We start from the raw sequence: 25,152 nt of genomic DNA on the forward strand, positions 1-25,152 counted from the left end.
TAAGGAATACTTGGAATAAAAATGTACCTTTCTTTCAGCCTCTGATGTTTTTAAAAATAAAATTCTTGTTTTATACCTTGAAATTTATTTCTTGCCAGTCTTTCAAAGATCTTTGAATTTAAAACCATAAAGGGTTTATTTCTCTGTTTAGAGGCTTAAATGCAATGATCTTGATTTTTTTTTTTTTTTTTTTTTTTTTTTTTGGTGGTACTGTGGATGGAACCCAGGGGCGTTCTACCTCTGAACTACACCCCCAGCCCTAATTTTTTTATTCTTTATTTTGAAACAAGGACCTCACTGAGTAGCTGCGGGTGTCCACGAACCGAGATCCTCCTGTCTCAGCCTCCCAAATGCTGGGATTTCAAGTGTGCGCCACCATACCCAGTGATCTTGATTTTTATTGATAACATATTATCATTTAAATAACTTAAGATAATATTATGACTTTCAACTTCAAGCAAAGAATAGATTTCTTCCCAAAATATTTAAAGATGTATTAGCCCTTTCTAATATTATTGTAGAAAAGACTCCTTTCCCAGGTATTCCCTAACTTCTAATTCAAACATATTACATGCTTTATTTGAAGAGAGTTTACTATTATTAGCATGATTTTGCTCAAAGGTTCTCAACTCTGACAGGCTGAATATTATCATCACTAGGTTTGCTTTTAAAACGCCATCATTTGGGCTGGAGAAATAACTCAGTGGCTACTAAGGATGTAGCTCTTTGCTAGCACATATGAGACCCTGGGTTTGTTCCCCAGTACTGCATAAAGAGAAAAAAAAAGTCAGCATAAAAAGTACTAGCATTCTACCTTACCATTTCCTATATTACTAGATCTTTTTCTTTCTTTCTTTCTTTTTTTTTTTCCTACTGGATTGAACCCAGGGACATTCTACCTCAGAGTTATACCTAGTTCTATTTTACTTTTTATTTTGAAACAGCGTCTTTCTAAGTTGCTGAGGACCTTGATAATTTGCAACTATATATTTACTTTCATTTTATTGACACTGATAACAGTTACACTGTGCTATGTATGATTTGTCTTTATTTTATCTATAAGTTAAATACAGAAGTTGAAATCAAATAAGTGTTTTCTGGTAGCCCTATAATTTTTGTTCACTATGGAATCAAGTTGTATACCAGAATTTTTCCTCTCTGATAGTCCTAGCATATCCTCTATTTTACTTGAAGAAAGATGGTCGCATTTGGAGTACGTCTTTCTCTAACTCTTGATTTTTTCTAGAATTTCAAATTGCCTTTCTTTTATGTTGTTGGAGTAGGATCTTCTGTTTTTGTTTTTTCTTTAAGAATTTTTTTATTGAAGCCAGGCGTGGTGGTGCATGCTTTTAATCCCAGCATTCAGGAGGCTGCGACCGGAGGATCACGGTTCGCGGACAGCCTCAGCTACTTAGTGAGGCCATCTGCAACTCAGTGAGACCCGGTTTCAAAATAAAGTATAAAAAATAGTGCAGGGGGTGTAGCTCGGAAGTCGAATGCCTCTGAGTTCCATCCCCAGATCCGCAAAAAAAAGAATTTCTTTATTGGATCCCATTAACTTTTCTGTTCTGATTTGGACCATTTGCTTTCTGTGAGTGTCACAAGTCTGTCATGGTGGAATTTCTCATCAATACACTTGCCATTTAATTCTGATATATTTGTGTCATCTTGATTCTTACTATGTCGGAGGGAGAAAGGTTGAGTCCTTGCATGTTTTGGTTTCATGTTTGATTTGTAATTCAAATAGGTCTAGATTCAAATTCATTTTCTTCTTTATTGTCAAGGTTGCTAGTGAGAAGTTTAATACTAATCTGATTTTCATTCCTCGGCAGATGGCCATCTTTTGACGTATTTGAATGCATGTTTTCTTCATTTATCGTGCTAGGTATTCACTATGCCTGTTTAATCAGGCAATTTGGTTTTTTTCAACTTTTAAGAATTCTGTTATCTTTGATTTTTCTCCCCTTTGTCTTTCCTGTTCTTTCTTCCTAAGTCACTTGATTTTTCCCCCTCACTTTCTGTGTTGCTCAAGATGAGTGCTAGAAAGTGACTTTGTCAGGATTTAAGCCTAGGTCATAACTTTATAACCTTTTTTGAACCTCATTTTTTTGGTCTGTAGGGCAATCAACATTCTCAAAAGAAGTTATAAAGATTAATCTAGATTTTTTTTAAGGCCCTTAGTATGTCTGGTGCCTAGGACATTCCACACTCAGTAGCTATTGTCATATTAACTGTTAATTCATTTAACAAGTACTTACTGAATGCCTAATATATCATGCTCTTTTAGTTTGTAGTTAGAGAACTACAAACATGCTAGGTTTACATGAAGAAGCATTTTTAAAGAAGACCACTGGCGATCACAGAATAGGCATTTAGTACACTAAACCCAATAGCCCCCACCTACTCTGGATCTAGCCCTGGTTTTAGTTTAGTTTTAACTACTTGTGTGAATTAGTTACAGGGTCAACTTTTATCATTTCAACCCCTTGTTATTTTGGCCCCAAAGCATTTTACCACAGTTTAATCTTACATTTGATAGTAACAACTTGTCCTTATTATCTCTAACTATCCCCCTCCCTACACCACCACCACCGCCACTGATGTTGGCCTGGCATCTTTTTTGTTGATGTTGGGTGGTGGTGGACCTGATAAGCCCTGCAGATCCAAAATAGCGAAAGCTGAAAAATAGAATCAGATCTCATCTTTCTGCCAGATGTGGAAGGGTTTAGGTCTTCTACGTACATGTTCCCATTGTCAACAGTAGGAAGAAGAGGACAGCTTCTCATTGATCTGTACTCTCCCAATATTACTACATTGGGCTTCCTTCCTTCCTATATATTCACTATTAGGATTGCTTATTTTTAAAATTTCTTCTCAATAAAAGAGAGGAAAATTTACCAAGAACAGAACCTTTTTCATACTCACTACTAAGATTCATTTAATCTCATATTTTCTGAGAAAATATTGAACAAAACTTTAAAGTAATAATAATATCAGAGTGGGGGATATCTCTTTGTATGACTAAATTCCAGATGCCATAATAAAAATATTAAAAATGAAACTCCATGAAAGTCAAGTTTTCCCAAGTGGCAAAACCAATATTAACAAAAGTGATAAGCTAAAAAATTGTGTGTGCAACTCAGAAGCTGACAAAATACTATTATTCAACTAGAACACTTTGATAAAAGTGATAGAAAGCCGGGCGTGGTGGCGCACGCTTATAATCCCCGCGCTTGGGAGGCAGAGACAGGAGGATCGCGCAGGTTCGAAGCCAGCCGCACGCGCGCTGGCTTAGGAGACCCTGTTTCCAAATAAAAATGTAAAAATAAGTCTGGGAGTGTAGCCCGGAGGTAGAAGGGCTTCCAGGAACCCCAATACCACCAAAAAAAAAAAAAAAAAAAAGTGATAGAAGCATAAGTTGGTATACTATCTAACAAGGACAATAAATTAAAACTTTCACATATGCTAGGAATCTATTTTATACACATTTGTACATTTCTGAAATGAGGTGTATATAAAGATACTCAATGTAACATTATTTCTAATTGCAAAAGATTTTAGAAAAACCCTAGGTGCCCGTGTCCATCAACAAAGAACTGGTTATGGTTTATCACTTCACAGGTTCATGAACCATGGGATATGTGGGATATTATGCAACTAGCAAAAAATATGTAGTACCTTTTATGTTATTTTATTTCCAAGTTAACAGGACAACATGTATAATATGCTATTGTTTGTATTTAAAATATATATACATATATAAAATATATACATATAATTTTATAACTCTGCACATGCATCTTTGCATTTTTATAGATTACCTCTGGAAATATACTAAAAAAATTTTAACAGTCATTGCTTGGGAAAGAGCCACAGGAAAAGAGATAAAACATGTACTTTTTGTTGCTATTGAGTTTTATCCCAGTAACACTCTATTGTGTATGTTTAATGATAGAAATAAAGTATCTCAATGTAGACTGCTATTGAGAACATCATTGATTGGGTTTTTAGGAATTACATGCATTTATCTTCAAATTCCAAACTAAGTTTCTCTACCCCAGAATAACTTCCTCTATTACACAGTGACAATGTATTTTGGTGTTAAGGAGCTGAAAATACACATTGTATCCAAAGTAATAGCTTCCTATATTCTAGCTTTGTTTTCTAGCATAATTCTTACTTTTCTGAAATCCATTTAGAAACTTTTTATTCTTGTATAATTTCAGATTTTGTTATCTGTACCTTTTACCTCTCGTATTCTTAGGTTGTAAACACATAAGATGAAAGGCTTTAGCTGAAATATGAGTATACTAGTAAGGATGAGTACCAAGTTGTTTTAGGGGGAAAAGTAACAATTTTTAATATTTATATTTTGATTATAATACTCCTTCCAACCTTCAAAAATACAAATCAGTAAGTTTTTCATTTATTCATTATTAACATTTTAGATTAAATAGAAAACTTTATAATAATAGCTAGTAAGAATTGTGCTTTTGCGGTTTATATTAGCATTTTTTTAAACTTACCTTTCTTTAAAATATAGATCATTACTCCTTGCTGATCTTGACAAAGAAGAAAAGGAAAAAGACTGGTATTATGCTCAACTTCAGAATCTCACAAAAAGAATAGATAGTCTTCCATTAACTGAAAATGTAAGTAATTTTACAGTACAACCTAATTTAGACTTTAAGAACATGTTCATTAAAAGTTGATTGTCTTTTAAAAATTTAGGATAACTGAATTTATAATAATTTATAAACTATAGTATGCTTCATCAACTTTAAATCTGGATATATCATGGCTAATTATTATTTTATTTACAAAGATGATAAAACTTCAATGTGCCCCAACAGGTATTTATTTTAAGTCCCTAGTTGAGCAAATCCTAAATTTGAATCCTAAAGGATTCTGGATTCTACTAAGAACTGTTTGTTTTTTAATTATGTTTGTTAAATTTCCAAACATACTCTGTAGAAATGTTTGTTATCTGCCTATTTATTGAACCACATTATAGGAATCATATCAGACAGATTTTTACAATAAAAATATCTTTGAAGAGCTGGGCGTGGTGGCGCATGCTAGAAGGCCCCTGGGTTCTATCCACATTACCACCAAAAAAAAAAAATCTTTGAAGATAATTTGAATCCTATTCCAGGTATAAATTGACAATAGCTATAGGCGTGGATCTTAGTATTTTTGCAAGTTCTACAGTTTTTTAAATATAACTTTTTTTTTTTTTTTAAATCTTATCAACCTCTCCCTCTCTACCCACCCTCTCCCTGTTAACTGTTTTGGTCGTGAGATGGCTCATTTAAGGAAGCTTCTGAACTGCATAAGGAATCTAAAAAAACTGTGTATTTAAACTCTTGTCCATCTTTTTTTTTTTTTTTTTTTTCTTGGTAGTAGGGATTGAACCCAGGGGTACTCTACCTCCAAGCCACACCCCAACCCTTTATTTTATTTTTCATTTTGAAACAAGGTCTCTCTAAATTCCTGAGATTGGTTTTAAACCTGCAATCCATCCAAGTACTGGGATTGCAGGTGTGTACTATCATGCCTAGCATCCATAAATATTTTACATAATTTTTACTTGTGCATGGTAGCACATACCTATATAATCCCAGTATATGGGAGGCTGAGAGAGTTTAAGGCTAGTCTCAGCAACTTAGCGAGACTCTATTTCAAATTAAAAAATAAGAATGATTGGGGTTATAATTTGGAGGTAAAATGCTTGTGGGTTCGATTCCTAGTACCATAAGTATTTTATATAAATTTTTTTGCCTGCTTCTTTTTTTTCTTCTGGCAGTACTGGGGATTGAACCCAGTGGCATTCTATCTCCAAGCTATACCCCCAGTTCTATTTTTTATTCTTTATTTTGAAACAGGGCATCACCAAGTAGCTAAGGCTGGCCTCGAACCTGAGATCCTCCTATCTCAGCTTTATATAATTTTTTAAAAGATAAAGTAAATTTAAATAAAACTTGATTTTAGCTGGGCATTTTGGCACATACCTATAATCCCAGTTTTTGGAAGGCTAAGACAGGAGAATAACATGTCCAAGACTAGCAAAACTCTCGGCCTCCCAGCAAGACCCTGTTTTAGAAACAAAAAATAAAAATGGCTAAGATGTAGCTCAGAGGTAGAATAACTTTGGGTTCAGTACCACCACCATAAAAAAAGAAAAGTGTTTGTGTATCTTGCTGTCTTAGTTTAGAGCTTTCATTTTCCAGGAGCACTTTTGAGAGAGCATGGAACAAAAATGTATATATGGGAAGAAGGAAAACCTTTCCTAGAACATGTAATTATTGCCAGGCTTCCTTTAGCTCCTTGAATAGCAGCAGCTCAAGGTGCTCATTTTCCTTGAACAATCCCTCAGGATGTGAGAGGGAGAGAACAAATTCCCTCTTTCTGACAAATGTCCTTAATATCCCCTTAGGAATTGAGGGACATATATAGTGAAAGACAGTTATTGGAGAGTTGTTAGCAGATAAGATCTCAGAAGAGTTTGGTGCAGGTTTTATTTTTATAAACAAAAATACACAGTATAGTTTTGCTCACTAAGAACTTTGGTTATTCAAGAATATACAAAATCCAGAGTGTGTCTCCATGTACTCAGATCCACGAAAGGGCTTAGGGATATATGACAACTCAAAAACAACTTGGTTTGGAGGCGCACGCTTGTAACCCCAGCATTCAGGAGAACTGAGACAGGAGGATTACGGTTCACGGCCAGCCTCAGCTACTTAGTGAGGCCCTCTGCAACTCAGTGAGACCCTTTTTCAAAATAAAGAATAAAAAAATCAGGCTGGTGGTGTATGTAGTTCAGAGGTAGAATGCTCCTGGGTTCCATCCCCAGTACCACACACACACAAAAAAAAATCTTAATAAAAAATAATTATTTCGCCGGGCATGGTGGTGCACGCTTGTAATCCCCGTGCTTGGCAGGTGGAGACAGGAGGATCGCGCAGGTTCGAAGCCAGCCGCGCTGGCGTAAGAGACCCTGTTTCAAAAATATAAAATAGGTCTGGGAGTGTAGCCCGAAGGTAGAAGGGCTTCCAGAAACCCCAGTACCACCAAAAAAAAAATTGTTTCCTATTAATTTATTAAATAATCATCATTTTTGGTGGTGGTACTGGGGTTTGAACAAGGGGCATTCTACCTTCAAGCTACAACCCCAACCCTTTTTTTATTTTTTGCTTTTTTGAACATGATCTTGCTGCATTGCTGAGAGTCTAGCTAAATTACTGAGGCTGGTTTTGAGCCTGCAGTCTTCCTGTCTCAGTTTCCCAGTATTGGATTTATAGGAGTGAGCCACCACACACCCAACTTTCATCATTACTTAATAGGATATTTAAGGCTTTACTATGAATCATTGGCACCATAGCAATTTAAACTTGCTGTTTTTATGGCTTTTTTTTTTTTTTTTACAAAATTTGCTTTCATATTGGGAAACCAATTTAATGAACATTTCCATGTGGAAAGACATATTATCTATTTATAAAGATATCAGATATTGCTTGAAACATCAGCTCCAAACCAAGATTACTGCAGCGGTCTCTTTTTTTTTTTTTTTTTTTTAGGGAGTGGTTTAGAAGTAGAGGACAAATGAGTAAAGTTAGGACTGAATCAATGGGAATAAGAAATAACATGTGGGCTATTTCATCTATATTATGTCTTATATGTGATGCAAGGAGAAAGTGAGAACCACTCTAACTTAAAATGCAACTTGGAGTTCTTAAGTGGGAATGCTGTTTCAAATTAGGTGTCACATGCAGTTTTGTAGGGATACAACTTTAAAAACCTATCTTCATTTCCTTTGTGGACCATTGTAACTATTACCTTTTTTTTTTTTTAATTTGGTAGTACTGGAGATGGAATCCAGGAGTCTTCTAACTCCATGCTACACCTCCAGACCTGTTTTATATTTTATTTGGAAACAGGTTCTCAGTAAGTTGCTGAGAGCCTCACTAAGTAGCCGAGGCTGGTTTCGAACCTGTGATCCTCCTGTCTCCGCCTCCCAAGTACTGGGGATTACAAGCGTATACCACCACGCCCGGCTCGTTACCTATCATTTTAACTAATCATATTTCACCTTTTCCTTTTCATCTTATTGTATGCCTAGCAATTACAAGAGTGCCTGGAGTTTTTAATAGAGGGTTAATAGATTTTTTAATGAGTTAACATTTACTCTATGAAGGAGCACTTTTTTAAATTTTTCAACTTTGCTTCATTTTTATTTTTTATTTATTTTTTTGGTGGCACAATAGGCGGAAAACAAAAAACATTTCTACAGAGTATGTTTGGAAATTTAATAAACATAATTAAAAAAACAAAACAGTTGCTTAGCCTACCACCTACAATTAAGTTTTAGGACTTTTTGGAATAGAAATAATTTTCTTTTGCATCTTGACCTACATATTTGCTTACTAATTTTCCTTATTGACACTCATATGCCTTTGGTTTATAAGTAAAAAAAAAAAAAAACTGTGAGATATTGACATTTTTATTTTATTTGTGTTTTAGTTTTCCTTACAAACAGATATGACCAGAAGGCAATTGGAATATGAGGCAAGGCAAATCAGAGTTGCAATGGAAGAACAGCTGGGTACTTGCCAGGATATGGAAAAACGAGCACAGGTAACTTATTTGTTATGAAACTATTACAGTTCTGTTAACATTGATTAAGTTTTATTATTAATTTATAGGACTTCAGTGGTAGAGCACTTGCCTACCTGGTGTGTGCAAAAAAAAAAAAGCCCTGTGTCAGATCCCAGCACTGCAAAAAGAAAATATAGATAAATATCTAAGTCTGTCTTTACTTTGACACTATTTCAAGATAATAATGGTGATGGCGGACAGGCAATCAAACCAATATTCACATTCACATAGTTCTGCTTTCACCCTATTTCATTTACCCCAGTGCTGCCCTGCTCCGCCTTGAAATCGTAACAGAGCAAAAGTGATGCTGATCTTCTGGTCGCTGGTAGCTAGCTTTATGTAAACTCTGCTTTGAGATTTTTAGTCTTTGTAATCTAAGTATGTATTAGTGACATTTGGACCGTCACTGACCTTCAGGTATTTGTACTTTTTTTAAAAAAGCCTTTGTTCAAGTATAGCATGAAGGAAAATGTAAAGAACACATTAGTAGATATGAAATGAGTTAAATAAGCAATTCCCTTAAGCTGGCTGTGGTGGCGCACGCTTTTAATCCCAGCACTTGGGAGGCTGAGACAGGAGGATTGCACAAGTTCGAAGCCAGCCTCAGTTACTTAGTGAGGCTCTTAGCAACTTAGTAAGACCCTGTTTCCAAATAAATAAAAAATAGGTCTGGGAGTATAGCCCCAAGGTAGAAAGCCCCTGGGTTCCACCCCCCAGTACCACCAAAAAAAAAAAAAAAAAAAGAATTCCCTTATTTCTACCCTTAACTAATGTCAAAAGAACATTAACTAGCGTTGCCAGCTATCAAGCACTGTCGTATTTTTTGGTTTAGCCCTTTTATACTCACACAAGTGTATGACTAATATTTTTGAACCCTAGACTTTCATGATTGCCTTTTCCCCTTTCTGTTTCAAAATAAGCATGGGGAACATTTTTAAACAGTTACTTTTCTCAAAATATAGGCTTGATTTTTTTTTTTTTCTCAGTACTGAGGACAGAACCCAGGGACATTCTACCTCCTAGCTACACCCCCAGCCCTATTTTTTATTCTTAATTTTGAAACAGGGTCTCACTGAGTTGCAAAAGGCCCTCTCTAAGTAGCTGAGGCTGTCCATGAACTGATATTCTCCTGTCTCGGCCTCCCAAGTACTGGGATTACAAACCTGCACCACCACACCTGGCTTAGGCTTGATCTTTTTTACATGATAGCTTCCTAAACTTAATATATATATTCTATTTTTACTATAATATGGTTGTAGACTGGTGTGATAATACCAGTATCATGGTGCATTTCATAATCCATGCCTGTTATTTCATAATTAGTTGGGGGTGTAACTAGCTAACATCTGTATACATATACATGCAGGCATGTTTTGTTATTAGTTATATTTTTTTCTCACCTTCTTTGCCTTATTCAGATAGATAAATGACCTAAATGTCAAAAACAAAACTTTAAACTCTTTGGTTAGAAATGTACATAAATACATTTCTGATATTAAGTAGCAAAAAATTTCTTAAATAAACCATCAGGCTAATTATAAAATAGAAAACATACATTTTTACTGTTTTAAAATTAAAACTTGCTGGGTATGGTGGCGCATGCTTATAATCTCAGTACTTGGGAGACTGAGACAGGAGGATCACAGGTTCAAAGCCAGCCTTGGCAACATAAAGAGGCTCAGCAACCTAGCAAGATCCTTTTTCCAAATAAGAAATAAAATGGGGGCATAGCTTGGAGGTAGAATGCCTCTGGATCCAATGCCCAGAACCAAAATAAATAAATAAATAAAACTTCATCTTTATCAGATACCTTAAAGAAAGTACAAGTGAAGTCACAAATTAGAAGAAGATATTTACCTGGAATTACAAGCATGCACCAAACTAAGCAAATAAAACAAATGTGGTATCAGTGCAGGTACAGAGAAATTACAGTAGACTAACAGAGTCTAGAAATATCCAACATATATAAACTCAGCATATGACAGAGATGGATATTGGGAGGCTGAGACAGGGGGACTACAGGCTCAAGGCCAGCCTCAGCAACTTAATAAGGCCCTCCACAACTTAGGCCCTGTTTCAAAATAAAAAGAATAAAATAGGGCTGGGGTGTGTAGCTCAAGATGCCCCTAGGTTCCATCCCCAGTACCACTACTATATGTGTATATATATAGTTTTAAGCCAGCCCTTTGCAACTCAGGGAGACCCTGTTTCAAAATAAAGACTAAAAAATTGGGCTGGGTGTAGCTCAGAGATAGAACACCCCTGGTTACATACCTAATACCACAAAAAAAACAATAATAATAAAAAGTAAAAAGGGCTGGGGGCAGAGCTTGGAGGTAGAATGCCCCTGGCTGGGTTCAATCCCCAGTACCATCAAAAAAGAAAAAAAATTTCAGTACTCCATAAAATAAAAGGGCTATGGATATTATTTAAGTGCTTGCTTAGTATTTGCAAGACTCTGGGTTCAATCCCTAGTACCCTTCCTGCCAAAAAAGAAAAAAAAAAAAATTACTTATTTTTTGGTACTTGGGAATTGAAACCACAGGGGCATTCTCCCTCTGAGCTGTACTCCCAGCCCTTTTATTTTTACTTTGAAAGATGATCTTGCTAAATTGCTAAGGTTCTCACTAAGTTGTCGAGGCTCTCCTTGAACCTAGGATCCTTCTGTCTCAGCTAAGTACTAAAATTATGGGCGAATGTTATCACACTGGGCTAAAATTTACTTTAACAATACAATTTTTGACCCCTCTGTATTAGGTTGTCAGCTACAGAATTATTGCAAAAAATGGTATAGCATTGTCAGTACTGACTTTTAAAACCTACATATTTGATTTGTTATAAAACTGATTTTTAAAAATAACTCAGATTGGCCGGGCGTGGTGGCGCACGCTTGTAATCCCTGCGCTTGGGAGGCGGAGACAGGAGGATCTTGCAGTTTCGAAGCCAGCCTTGCTGGCTTAAGAGACCCTGTTTCCAAATAAAATATAAAATAGGTCTGGGAGTGTAGCACGGAGGTAGAAGGGCTTCCGGGAAACCCAGTAAAAACAAAACAAAACAAAAAAACCTCAGATTTGCAAGGTCTTTATACATAAGTGATTTGGTTTTTCCCCACTTCTGCTAGTATTCATAAAATTTAAAACAAACTGGGTGCAGTGGTATATGCCTGTAATTCCAGCTCCTCAGGAAGCTGAGGCAGGAGGAGCACAAGTTAATTACCAGCCTGAGCAACTTGTGAGACCCTGTTCAAAAATTTAAAAAATTAAAATAAAAAGGGCTGGGGATGTAACTCAGTGGTATGAAGCCACTGGGCTTAATCCCTAGTACTGCAATAAATAAATTTATTATATATCAATGACAGAACACTTTCCTAGCATTTATAAGGCCCTAAGTTCCAACCGCAGCACTGCAAAATTTAATTTAAAAATTTTTTAAACTAGATTTTTGTGTGTGTATGGTTCTGGGGGTGGACCCCAAGGGCTTCTCTACCTCCGGAATATACTCCCAGCCCTATTTTATAGTTTATTTGGAAACAGGGTCTCACTAAGTTGCTGAGAGCCTCACTAAGTAGCTGAGGCTGGCTTCGAACCTGTGTGATCCTCCTGTCTGAGCCTCCCAAGCGCGGGGATTACAAGCTTGCGCCACCACGCCTGGTTTATTCTTTATTTTTTGAAACAGGGTCTCACTGAGTTGCAAAGAGCCTCACTAAGTGGCTGATGCTGTTCACGAACTACGATCCTCTAGTCTCTGCCTCCCAAATGCTAGGATTACAAGCGTGCGCCACCATACTTGGCTTATATACATATTTGCTTACATAAAAATGGGTTGGCTTAACCCTGAGTTGTTAAATGGTAGCCAGAGCATGACTGTTTGTACCAGTGCTTTTAATAAAAATATCTAATTCAGTCTCTTATTTTATTTTAGCGAAGAATAGCTAGAATTCAGCAAATAGATAAGGACATACTTCGTATCCGACAGCTTTTGCAGTCCCAAGCAACAGAAGCAGAGGTTAGTAAATTGTCTTTTTTGTATACATATAAAAATTATAGGAAGTTATTTTTAAAATATATGTATAATGTGGCATCACTGAAATATGAATATATAAATATTCTTTTAGATAATTAAGATACTTTATAATTTTTTATGAATTTAAATTGTCAGAAGCCTTAACTTAGCTATCAGCCTATAAGTAAGCTTTTTTTCTTGTTTGTAATCCATAGTAAGAATCAGTCATACATTCTTTCTTGTGCTTACTCCAACAACCGTATTAAAATGATAGTGAGAGGATAAAATGAAAAAAGTATAAAGACCAGGGGAGGTGACAACAATAATATTTGGGAGCTGGAAAGCAGGCAAACAAATTATAACTACTTCTAGTACATTATGGAGAATTGACCTCTAAGTCATCAATAAGAATGGTCATGAAGCAACCTGGTGCACACTATGTAGTCCCAGAAGGTTCTAGGACAGGCTCCACTAGTTACCTCTGAATGTAAGGATAAAAAAGGCTAAACGCAGGAGGAAGATTGAAAATATGTTAGGAAGCAGTTGATACTTCCAGAACTTCTCTACAGTCCTATATAGCTGAGTATCTGCTCCTTTCTAACCCTAACAGAAGATAAGGGATTTTATTTCTCCAGAAAGAATGAGGGTCTTTGGATGGGTGTAAGCCTAAAGTAATTGAAGTTGGCGATACTATACAAAAAGCTGAATTAGATGAAAAATAACTTAATGAATGCAGGATTCCCACTGATAACCAGGCATGTTATCATGTCAACTCCCGACAAGTTTCTGGAAAGAACGTTTCTAGGAAACATGTCTGCCTCAAGAAAAGAGACCTAAAAATATTTCTGTTCGAATATTCACCAACAAAATAGCTAGCCTACACTACAGGGTCACTATAGTCAACAGACTCCGTCCCTTGGGTATATGATTTTTTCATAGCTAGCCCATTCTTAAGTATGAGTGGACACTTATGACCACTAGACATTTTAGGAAAAAATTTTAATAAGAAATATAGGTTAGAGCTGGGCATGGTAGCACACGCTTGTAATCCCACCATTTGGGAGGCTGAGGGGAGAATCACCGTTCATGGACAGCCTCAGCTACTTAGCCCTGTGCAACTCAATGAGACAGTGTTTCAAAAAAATTAAAAGACTAAAAAAAGGGCTGGTGGTATAGCTCGGAGGTAGAATGCCCCTGGGTTCCATCCCCAGTACTGCAAAAAAAAAAAAAATACACACACACACACACACACACCCCTGGGGGTGTAGCTCAGAGGTAGAGTGCCTCTAGGTTCAATCCCCAGTACCAAAAAAAGAAAAAGAAAAAAATGATATGACCACACAAAGACTTCATAGCAAGCTTATTTATTGTAGTACAAATGTAGAAACAGCATTATAAACAAAATATATTCTTATAAATGGATGTTATTTTGTAATTAAAATAACAAATTAATATAGCATGTAATTAAAATAACAAATTAGTATTTAACATGTACAAACCTTAAAAGCCTACAAAGTAAAACAAGCCAGACACATAATCTATTTTTATGAAAAGCCCAGAAAAGATACAAAGACAAAAAGTAGGTTAGTGGTGGCCTAGGGCCGAGTGAGTATAGGGATTAACTGTATATGGGCAGGAAGGCTCTTACTGGAGTGAGGAAAATGTAAAACTGGTGATGCTTGGTAAATTTACCTAAAAGTCATTTAAATTGTACACCTAAAATGGGCAGGTTCTATAGTATGAAAATATCTCAATAAAATCATTTTTTATATATTTTCTGACCATGTTTTATTTATCCTTTTTCTTCAAACAGGGTAGCCAAAGATACAGACAGTATTCAGTAAAATAAAATAGATGAAACAAATTCTAAGAGACTGTGATGCCACGTGCTACATTTAACCTAATGGTATTCATGTTTGCCTCAGGATGGGGAATAGATCATTTGGTAAAAACATACAGTAAAAGCCGGGCGTGGTGGTGCATGCTTGTAATCCCAGCGCTTGGGAGGCTGAGACAGGAGGATCGCACAGGTTCAAAGCCAGCCTCAGCTACTTAGTGAGGCTCTCAGCAACTTAGTGAGACCCTGTTTCCAAATAAAATAGAAAATTAGTTTGGGAGTGTGACCCGGAGGTAGAAAGCCCCTGGGTTCTACCCCTAGTACCACCAAAAAAAAAAAAAAAAAAAAAACAGTAAAAACAAAAAATGTCTTGCCATGTACAACTTATAAACTACAATAATGATATACCCTTAATTCCATGCACACAAGTCTAACACAGTTTTTTTTAAAAATAAACACAAGACTTCTAGGAGCATTTTATAATAAAGTAATTCCTAATTTCTTTGTAGATAGATCAAGCACCTCCAAAATACAAATTCCTGTACACAGTGAGCACTTACTTAAAATGAGCACTTAAGTAAATGAAGTACGTATAATACACTCAGCCAGGCAGGCAGCAACCACAGCGCCAAATGGAAAGTGTAATTGCAAAGAAGTTTTAAAACTAAGTTAACTTTTACAATTAAATACAGAAAATATATTGATTTGCTAAAATAAATAAGATGTGATGTATTAAAACTTTAAAGAATGAATACCAGAACATTTATAAACAATGAATGTGTCTTAAGAATAGTTTACTATGATAAATGCTGGCTAAATAGAAGTGCAAGTCGGGTGTGGTGGCGCACGCTTGTAATCCCAGCATTCGGGAGGCTGAGACTGAGGATCCTGGTTTGTGGCCAGCCTCAGCTACTTAGTGAGGCCATGTTTCAAAATAAAGAATTAAAAATAGGGCAGGGGGTGTAGCTCGGAGGTCATCTGCCCCTGGGTTCCATCACCAGACCCATAAATAAATAAATAAATAAATAAATAAATAAATAAATAAATAAATAAATAAATAAATAAATAAATAAGCAAGCAAGCAAGCAAGCAAGCAAGCAAGCAAACCGTGAAGCACTATGGGTGGTAAATGTTTTGTTACATTGAGGTAAATAACACATGTGTACCAAATTCGGCATTCATTTTTAGTTGCTGCTGATAACGTGTTTTAAGAAATATATATCATTTTCCTAGAGCAAGTGCATAGTGTTTCTATAAAAAATAGTGGAAAATGTTTTTTTAATGTGTTTTTACAGAGTGACTGCTTTGTACTAGATATAATCTATTTTGAAATGACTGCTTTTACTGAATATAATCTATCAGTTTTTTGTTTCACATAACAGATGGTGGTTGCATTAGAGAGATTTTCAGTTGTATTCATTATCAAAATCTAAAGCTTGTCATTTGCTTTCACATGACTTATTAGCAGAAAATATGTAAATATTCCATGTATAAATATGCCTACAGAAAAGGTATTTATAAGTTTAGCTGTGTTAGTTTCACTGTTATAATTGCAGCTTCATTAAATGCCAGAATCATGTGACCTTGCAGAAAAGACAGTTATTTGCTGTAGTTGGGTTACATTTCTGATGATGATGTGAGCACAGCTGGTAGAGGATGGTGTTTCTGTTAGTCTCAGAAAATCCTTTGTCTTGTGCAGCTCCAATGCTCAAGGGACACACTTCACTTTCTCTTACTGAAATAGTCGACTGCTAGCCCTGCTGAAGGTTATGAATTGTAATGTGCAGTCCCATGCCTTTGTGAACCTGTGAGTTGATGCATTCGGAGCGTTAAAACAAAAAAGGAGCTGTGGGCTAAGAAGGCGTGCACCGTTTTTGTATGTAATGATATTAACTCCATGTTAACAGAGATCGTCTCAGAGCAAGCATGAGGCTGGCTCGCATGAAGCTGAGCGGCAGAATGAAGGTCAAGGAGTGGCAGACATCAACATGGCAACTTCTGGTGGTGGCCCGGTAAATACATTCTCCCATCTTAATTTTAAATTATTTAAATATCCAAAACGGAGTACGACGTGAGATGGTTCGCAAAATGATTGGTAAATCTTATTTATTTCCTTAGAATGGACATATCTAGAAGCATTCAGTATGAGAATGCTATCATTTTCCTTATTAGATTTAACAGTAATGCTATCAAAATTTGTGAGTATGTTTTGCAGCTCTGGATTATGTTTCATTGTTAAACTAAAACGATCAAGTGTTTAAGTTTTTTAAAGACAGTTTGATTATATATGTGATTTGACCTGGTTATTGCTTGTACCTAGTTATTGCATTCTGTACAAAGATATTTTTATATTTAAAAAATTAACATAATGACTTTGTTACAGTTCTTATTTTCTGTTGTACTTTCCAATTATATAGATCTAGAAATATAAATGAAATAGCTAATCATATTTAACTATCACAAATAACTAATATTATTTTTAGCATAAATAGAAATTACCACCAATTTTCTATTAGAGTTTTATTGAAAGACAGCCTAATATGACAGAACTTCTCATTGGGGTATTCTATATTCTCCAACTTTTCTTCAGTGAATATTTTTATATTATAAATGAGTGGGTTATTTTGTTGTTGTTGTTGTTGTTGTTGTTGTTGTTTTTGGTGGTACTGGGGTTCCTGGAAACCCTTCTACCTCCGGGCTACACTCCCAGACCTATTTTTTTATATTTTAATTTGGAAACAGGGTCTCTTTCTTTTTTTTTTTTTTTTTTTTTGTGGTGGTGGTGGTGGTACTGGGGGTGGAACCCAGAGGCTTTCTACCTTCGGGCTATACTCCCAGACCTTTTTTATATTTTATTTGGAAACGGTCTCACTGAGTTGCTGAAAGCCTCACTAAGTAGCTGAGGCTGGCTTCGAACCCGTGTGATCCTCCTGTCTCAGCCTCCCAAGCACAGGGATTACAAGCGTGCGCCACCACACCCGGCTAAATGAGTGTTTTTTTTAAAAACAGAATTTCACCAAATTGGTCTTAATATAATTTTTCTGCCATCAATATTAAAAATTAGGTTAGTCTTTTTAGATTATTTTTGATGGTATTTGTTTAAAAACAGTTCTTTTGTTCACAAAAATTTAAACCATAAAGTGCCTCATTTAAGTAAATTTAAATTTATTGAGTAAAAACAAAAATATTTCATTCAGTATTATTACTACTTAGCAATTAGGAAAACTACTAAGTGCTAATTTGGGGAAAAAGCAGTTTATTTGGTACTGGAGATTGAACCCAGGAGCATGCTACCTCTGAGCTACACCGTAGCCCTATTTTTTATTTTGAAACAGGGTCTCACTTAAGTTGCAAAGGGTCTTGCTAAGTTGCTGAGGCTGGCCTTCAACTTGAGATCCTCCTGTCTCTGCCTCCCAAATACAGGGATTACAGGTATGCACATACCCAGCTCACAATTTTATTCATTTTTTTTTTTGAGGTACCATTCTACCTATACCCCCAGCCCTAGTTTTATTCTTTATTTTGAAACAGGGTCTCACTGAATTGCAAAGGACCTCACTAAGTAGCTGATACTGTCCACGAATCACAATCCTCCTGTCTCAGCCTCCCAAATGCTGGGATTACAAGTGTGCGCCATCACGCCCAGCTTCACAATTTTATATATATATATATAATTATAATTATATTATATATAAATATATATAAATTATATAAATAATATATAAAATTATATATATAATTTTTTGTGTGTGTGTGTGTGGTACTGGGGGTGGAATCCAGAGGCTTTGTACCTCTCAGGCTATACTCCCAGACCAATTTTCTATTTTATTTGGAAACAGGGTCTCACTAAGTTGCTGAGAGCCTTACTAAGTAGCTGAGGCTGGCTTTGAACCTGCGCAATCCTCCTGTCTCCGCCTCCCAAGCACGGGGATTACAAGCGTGCGCCACCACGCCCGGCCACAATTATATTTAAATAGCACATTTAGTTAATTCTCTATTGTTCAGGGAATTTGGGGGGAAATTTATGTGTTTCTACATATATATACAAGGAAAAAAAAGTTCAGTCTTATTCAACAGAAAAAAGATTATTAGGATTAACCTACTGTTGGTGCTTTACATCATATTATTGTATATATTGTGTATATTCTGTAAATTGTCTTTAATAATTAGATCTATATGACACTATATCAAAATAAATTCTAAAGATTATATTTAATGTCATAGATGAGAGCTCTTACAAACATATATGAAGATTAGGCAAAGGTGTGGGTAGAGTTTTTATAATCATGAGGTGGGTAGCAAAAACCATAGAAAAATCAATAGGTTTCACATAAATATGTGAAAGTTCAATGTGCCAGAAAATCATCGCAGGATTATAAGGTAAGCGACAGTCTAGCTTACATTATTTGCAAACAGTTATGACAAGCAAAAAGTTAAACTTCAAGCCGGGCACTGTGGCTTGCTTCCCTGTACTTGAGAGGCTGTAACAGGAGTATCACAGGTTCGAGACCTGCCTCAGCACCTTACTGAGATCCTCAACAACTTAGCCAGACTGTGTTGTTTTTTTGTCTGGGTTTTTTTGTTTGTTTGTTTTTTGCGGTACTAGGGATGGAACCCAGGGGCATTCAACCTCCAAGCTACACCCCCAGCCCTATTTTTTTTATTCTTTATTTTGAAACAGGGTCTCACTGAGTTGCGGAGGGCCTCACTAAGTAGCTGAGGCTGGCCACGAACCACGATCCTCTGGTCTCAGCCTCCCGTATACTGGGATTACAAGGCTGCGCTACCACGATGCCCAGCTGTAATTTCTTTCTCTCTTTCTTTCTTTCTTTCTTTCTTTCTTTCTTTCTTTTTTTTTTTTTTTTTTTTTTTGGTGGTACTGGGGGTGGAATCCAGATGCTTTCTACCTCTGGGCTATACTCCCAGGCCTATTTTATATTTTATTTGGAAACAGGGTCTCAGTTTTTGAGAGCCTCACTAAGTAGCTGAGGCTGGCTTCGAACCTGTGCGCCTCCTGTCTCAGCCTCCCAAGCACAGGGATTACAAACGTGCACCACGCCCAGCTTAACTGTAATTTCTTTTTTTTTTCTTTTTTTTTTTTATTGGTGCACTGTATTCATACATCATAGTAGGATACATACTTTTGTAGACATACATGCACACTTTTCCCAGTCAGCCCCCACCCAATCCCCACCCCATTCTCTCCCTATCCCTCCCTCCCATGCTTGGCTTAGTAGTTGACATCTAGTATTATGGCAATTTATCTAAAATTAAAAATGATAATCTCACATAACAGTTTCATTTGTCTGATACCAAGCTTTTGATGACTTAAAGATAACATTTCAATATTTCTTTTTGCTTTCTTTCTTACCAGAGAATATTTTTTTCTATTTTTTAGGTGAAACTGTCATATATTTGTATATTTATTTTTCAGAAAAAAATCTATCCTAATATGGAATATGGAGTCTAGGTACCCAAAACGATCTTGAAAAAGAACAAAGCTAGAAGATATATATTTTTTTATTTCAAACCATATAAAGCTACAATAATTGAAACAGTGTAGTACTATTCTAAAGGCAGATATATAAACCATTGGAGTTAAATAAAAGCCTAGAGCTAAATTCTTCCCTATATTGTCAAGTTATTTTTGACAAGGTTTCCACGAACATTTGGTGGTGGAAATGATAATCTTTTAACTAAATATTGTTAAAAAATAATTACATGGAAAAGAATAAAATTGGACCCTTACCTAATCCCATATACAAGTATTAACTCAAAATAGATAATAGACCTAAATATAAATCTTAAGACTATAAACTTTTAGGAGAAAATCTGGGTCATAAAACCTCACAACATTGAAATTGGCAGTGATTTCTTGGTTATGATTTCAATGGCACAGGCAACAGAGGAGTATACAGACTCCCTAAAAAAAAAAAAAAAATTGTATATCCAGAGACAATGTAAACAGAGTTAACAGTTACTAATAGAATGGGATAAAATATTTCCAAATGCTATATCTGACGGTATATTAATATTCCAACTAGAAATCCTAAAAATTAACAACAATAAAGGCAAACATACCCTTTAGAGATAGGTAAAAGACTAGCATAAATAATGAATCTCCACAGATAACCAATCTTAGTTGTCTGTTGGATGGAAAGTCATGTTTCTCTAGTTCTGATGTGTGTTACCTATTTCTTCTTTGTAGTTAATCTCTTTGAGTATTTTCTCTAGTGCTGGTTTTGAAGACATAAATTCCTTCAGTTTCTGTTTGACATGGAAGCTTCTTATTTCTCCATCTAATTTGATAGAAAGTTTTGCTGGGTAGGAAATTTTTGGCTGGAAGTTGTTTTCTTTCAGAGTTTGGAATATGTTATTCCAAGCCCTTCTGGCTCTCATGACTTGGTTTGGGAAGTCTGGAGTGATTCTAATTGGTTTGCCTCTGAATGTCACTTGGCCCTTTGTTTTTGTTGCCTTTAAGATTCTCTGCTTGGCTTCCACATTGGTCATTTTGACAATTATGTGGCGTGGGGATCCTCTTCTCCGATCCTGTCTAAAGGGAGTTCTATAAGTTTCCTGGACCTTTGTATCAACCTCTTGCTCTATGTTTGGAAAATTTTCTGCTATTACTTCTTTGAAGAGATTGTTGATCCCTTTGGTTTCACTTTCTTTTCCCTCCTCTATTCCAATTATTCTTAGGTTAGCTCTCTTAAAATGGGCCCATATTTCTTCAATATCAGATTCCTGTTGTCGGATATTTTTTTCTAGATTAGAAACTATGAGTTCATTTTTGGATTGCTCATCTTCTAAGAGCGAGATTCTGTTCTCCATGTGTTCTAATCGGTTGTTTGTGCTTTGAATTGAGGCCTTTACTTCATTAATTGCATCCTTTATCTCTTTTTGGCTCTCTCTGAGTTCTTTTTGAAGCACCTCTATTATTTCTACAGTTATTTTCCTGATTTGATCTTCTAGAAATCTCTGATTTTCTGTTTTATCGGGTTCAGATGTTGTGGGGTTGTGGGCATTCATTGCTCCAGTATTATTCCTCTTTCCCATGATTTCCGATGTTTGTGCCTTCTCTGGGTTCTTACCTTGGGTCACTATGACTTCACTTAAGGTATTCTGGATCTCGAGTCAGTAGTATCTCTGACCCCACTACTCCTTTACTGGGTTGTATCACAGAGTCTCTGACCCAGAGAGTCGATAGAGGCTGCTTTAGACTATTTGGGGTGCCAGGTTGCACGTTCTCCTATGGTGTGATATCTCTGCCACCGCCCCTTCCCCACTGGGTCAAGTCCCAGGGAGTACAGTACTGGGATTTCTCCTCTGGAGCCCGCAATTTGACTCACTGTTCTTGAGTTCGCAGATGTAGCTGTACTGGCCTAGGTGAATTCGCTGCTGCTGCCGCCGGTGGCAATATGGCGCCGCTGCTACGCCCTCGGCTATGGGGCTGGCGTTTTTCTTCTTGATTTTGATTTCTACTCTGAATCCCTGCAGCGTGTGCTGAGCTCGGCCACTGGGAGCTTTAGATGCTCTCTGCGCGGAGAAATCCCGCCTGGCTGTTCCGCAGTGGCTCACCTCGGCTTGCTGTAGCCGTCCCGTGAATTCGCCGGTGCCTCCAGCAGTATGGCGCTGCTGCCGGGTCTGCCGCGTCCTCGGGCGCAAGGCCGGTTATCTCCTCTGTGGCTCTGTTCTCAGTCCGCTTTCTCTCTGGAGCCTGGTGATTTTTTGTTTCACTGGTGATGGTGTTTTCTGGCTATGAAAGGCACTGATTTTGTGGTAATGGAGATTTGTTGTTAGCGGGGCTCTTAAGCCCCGCTTTTCTCGGTGGCCATCTTCCCGGAAGTCTCTAACTGTAATTTCTAATCCTAGTACTTGGAAGGCTGAGATAGGAGCATCACAGGTCAGCTTCAGCAATTTAGCAAGACCCTCAACAACTTAGCATAAAATGGCCTGAGGGGTATAGCTGAGAAGTAGAATGTCCATGAATTTTCCAATTCCCAGTAGAAAAATAAATAAGTAAACAAGCAAACAAATAGGAGTGTATCTTGGATGTAGAATGGCCCTGAGCTCAATTCCCAATACCAAAAATAAATAAAGATTAATTTAGCCAAATCTTAAAAAAAGATCTAGTGTGCAGTGCTCAAGAGAGAAAAGGCCATTAATTGATGTGACTACAAGTTTAAAAATAATGGGAACTGCTTCAGTTTTTTAGATAAAAGGAATGAGCATAGTTGACAGGAAAGACCCAGTAGAGCAAAAGGTTGAAGAGCAATAAAAACCAAGTGAAAGGGGAGACAGAGAATCCAGAGCACACGTGAAGGCGTGGGCCTTAGAGAGAAGGTGGGCTGCTGATGATGAGTACAAAGGACGGAGCTATGTATGTGTGCAGATATTATTTCTGGTTTGGTAGCAAAAGGTTGAAGGCATTTGGTCTATTGGCTTCTATTTCTTCATAAAGTAGAAAGTAATTACGTGTGCAAAGGAAAGGAGAAGAGCTCCAGTTTTAAATACAAAATGAGACATAGCTGAAATAGGACCCTCTCAAATGCAAAAATATTTTTTTAATTAAAAAAGTCAGATAGGCCAGGCATAGTGGCACATGCCTGTAATCCCAGTACTTGGGCAGCTAAAACAGGAGGATCACAGGTTCAAAGCCAGCCTCAGCTACTTAACAAGGCCCTCCACAACTTGGTGTGAGATGCTGTTTCAAAATAAATAATACTAATAAGGGCCAGGGTGTTGGCACACGCTTATTTGGGAGACAGAGACCAGAGGATGGGGTTCGCAGACAGTCTCAGTTATTTAGCAAGGACATTCTCAACTCAGTGAAACCCTGTTTCAAGAAATATAAAGACTAGCTGGGCGTGGTGGCTCACACTTGTAATCCCTGTGCTTGGGAAGCTGAGACAGGAGGATCACACAGGTTTGAAGCCAGCCTCAGCTACTTAGTGAGGCTCTCAGCAACTGAGTGAGACCCTGTTTCCAAATAAAATATAAAATAGGTCTGGGAGTGTAGCCTGGAGGTAGAAAGCCCCTAGGTTTCACCCCCAGTACTACAAGAGAGAGAGAGAGAGAGAGAGAGAGAGAGAGAGAGAGGAGAAGAGGGAGGGGGAGGGGGGAGAGAGGCAGAGAGGCGGGGGAGAGAGGCAGAGAGGCGGGGTAGAGAAATAGGACTGGGGGTGTGGGGGTGTAGCTCAGAGGTAGAATGTCCCTGGGTTCCATCCCCAGTACCTCAATAAATAAATGAATAAATAAGTAAGTAAGTAAATAGGGTTGAGGATATAGCTCAAAGGTAGAATGCTCCTGGGTTCAATACTAAGTACCACAAAAATAAGTAATTAAAAATAAATAAATACCAAATGTGTGTTTATTTTGAGAGGTTATAGTGGTCAGATTTGTGTGTTTGTGTGTTACTGGAGATTGAATGGCAGATGAGGGATCTACCACTCAGTGACAATCCTAGCCATTTCTTTTTTTCTTTTTTTTTTCTTTCTTTCTTTTTCTTGTTTTGGTACTGGAACCCAGAGGCATTCTACCTCTGGGCTAGACTCCCAGCCCTATTTTATTTTTTAATTTCAAAACAAGGTCTTAGAAGCTACTGAGACTGGTCTGCAATTTGCAATCCTCCTGTCTCAGCCTCCCAAATACTAGGATTATAGGCATGAAGTCATCTCATCTGGCTACAGTGGTAATACTTATAATGTTTATTAAAATTTAGTTGTAGCTTAGGCATGGTGGCGCACACTTGTAATCCCAGCATTTGGGAGGCTGAGACAGGAGGATCGTGGTTCGTGGACAGCCTCAGCTACTACTTAGTGGGGCGCTGTGCAACTCAGTAAAACCCTGTTTCAGAATAAAGAATAAAAAATTGGATTGGGGATGTAGCTTAGAGGTAGAATGCCACTGGGTTCCATCACTGGTACCACAAAAAAGAAAAAGAAAATTTAGTTGTTAATCCTAAAGATGGTTCACTTGGAGTACCTCCACATGAAGTTTTTTATAATCTAAATCATGCTATCTATAATTTGTTTAATTTCTAGGGCTCAACTGCACGCATGGACCATGAAACAGCCAGTGTTTTGAGTTCTAGTAGCACACACTCTGCCCCTCGAAGACTGACAAGCCATCTGGGAACCAAGGTAACAGGAAACTACACACCTTGATTGCTGATGCTTTTAATACTTTGCTAAGATATTCTTTATGTACATTTTCTAGAGAATTCTGATTTGGTCTCTGAAAGAAATGACATCTTTTTATATAAGGAAGCATATACAAAGGCAAAATAAGGATTATAAAAACTGCAAATTAGGTAGCTGTTCCTTTTTAGCCTCCTCTTCCTCTTCTCTTCAAATATCCTAAGCTCCAGCCAAACCAGCTTACTTCCTGAATGTTGCCAGCAACTTTATGCCTCCAAGACTGTCTGGAAGCACCATACACCTCTTTCTTTTCTTTTCTTTCTTTCTTTTTTTTTGGTACTAGAGATTGAATGAACCCAGGGGCATTCTACCTATGAGTTATACCTCTGTCCCTATTTCCTATTTATTCTTTATATTTTGAAGCAGGGTCTCACTAAGTTGCAGAGGGCCTCATTAAGTAGCTGCAGCTGACCTCGAACCTGTGATCCTCCTATTTCAGCCTCCCAAGTACTGGGA

At 37.0% G+C, this 25,152-nt stretch overlaps 1 protein-coding gene across 14 annotated transcripts in view; it reads left to right on the top strand.

The window, feature by feature from the left end:
• The window catches only part of APC (APC regulator of WNT signaling pathway), a gene marked incomplete at both ends in the record, with an annotated part of 114,077 nt that overhangs the window by 60,542 nt on the left and 28,383 nt on the right, over positions 1-25,152 (top strand). For 7 of the 14 annotated variants that reach the window (XM_080696151.1, XM_080696157.1, XM_080696164.1 and 4 more), the window contains 5 exons: positions 4,544-4,652; positions 8,524-8,637; positions 12,580-12,663; positions 16,405-16,509; positions 24,541-24,639. In XM_080696151.1, the coding sequence (XP_080552277.1) occupies positions 4,544-4,652; positions 8,524-8,637; positions 12,580-12,663; positions 16,405-16,509; positions 24,541-24,639 (511 nt within the window). The remainder of the gene's footprint in view (positions 1-4,543; positions 4,653-8,523; positions 8,638-12,579; positions 12,664-16,404; positions 16,510-24,540; positions 24,640-25,152) is intronic. The other 7 variants (XM_080696160.1, XM_080696158.1, XM_080696161.1 and 4 more) reach the window with 2 other exon arrangements.

Source organism: Muscardinus avellanarius (assembly GCF_963383645.1).
Source record: "Muscardinus avellanarius genome assembly, chromosome: 1".
Taxonomy (NCBI): Eukaryota; Metazoa; Chordata; class Mammalia; order Rodentia; family Gliridae; genus Muscardinus; species Muscardinus avellanarius.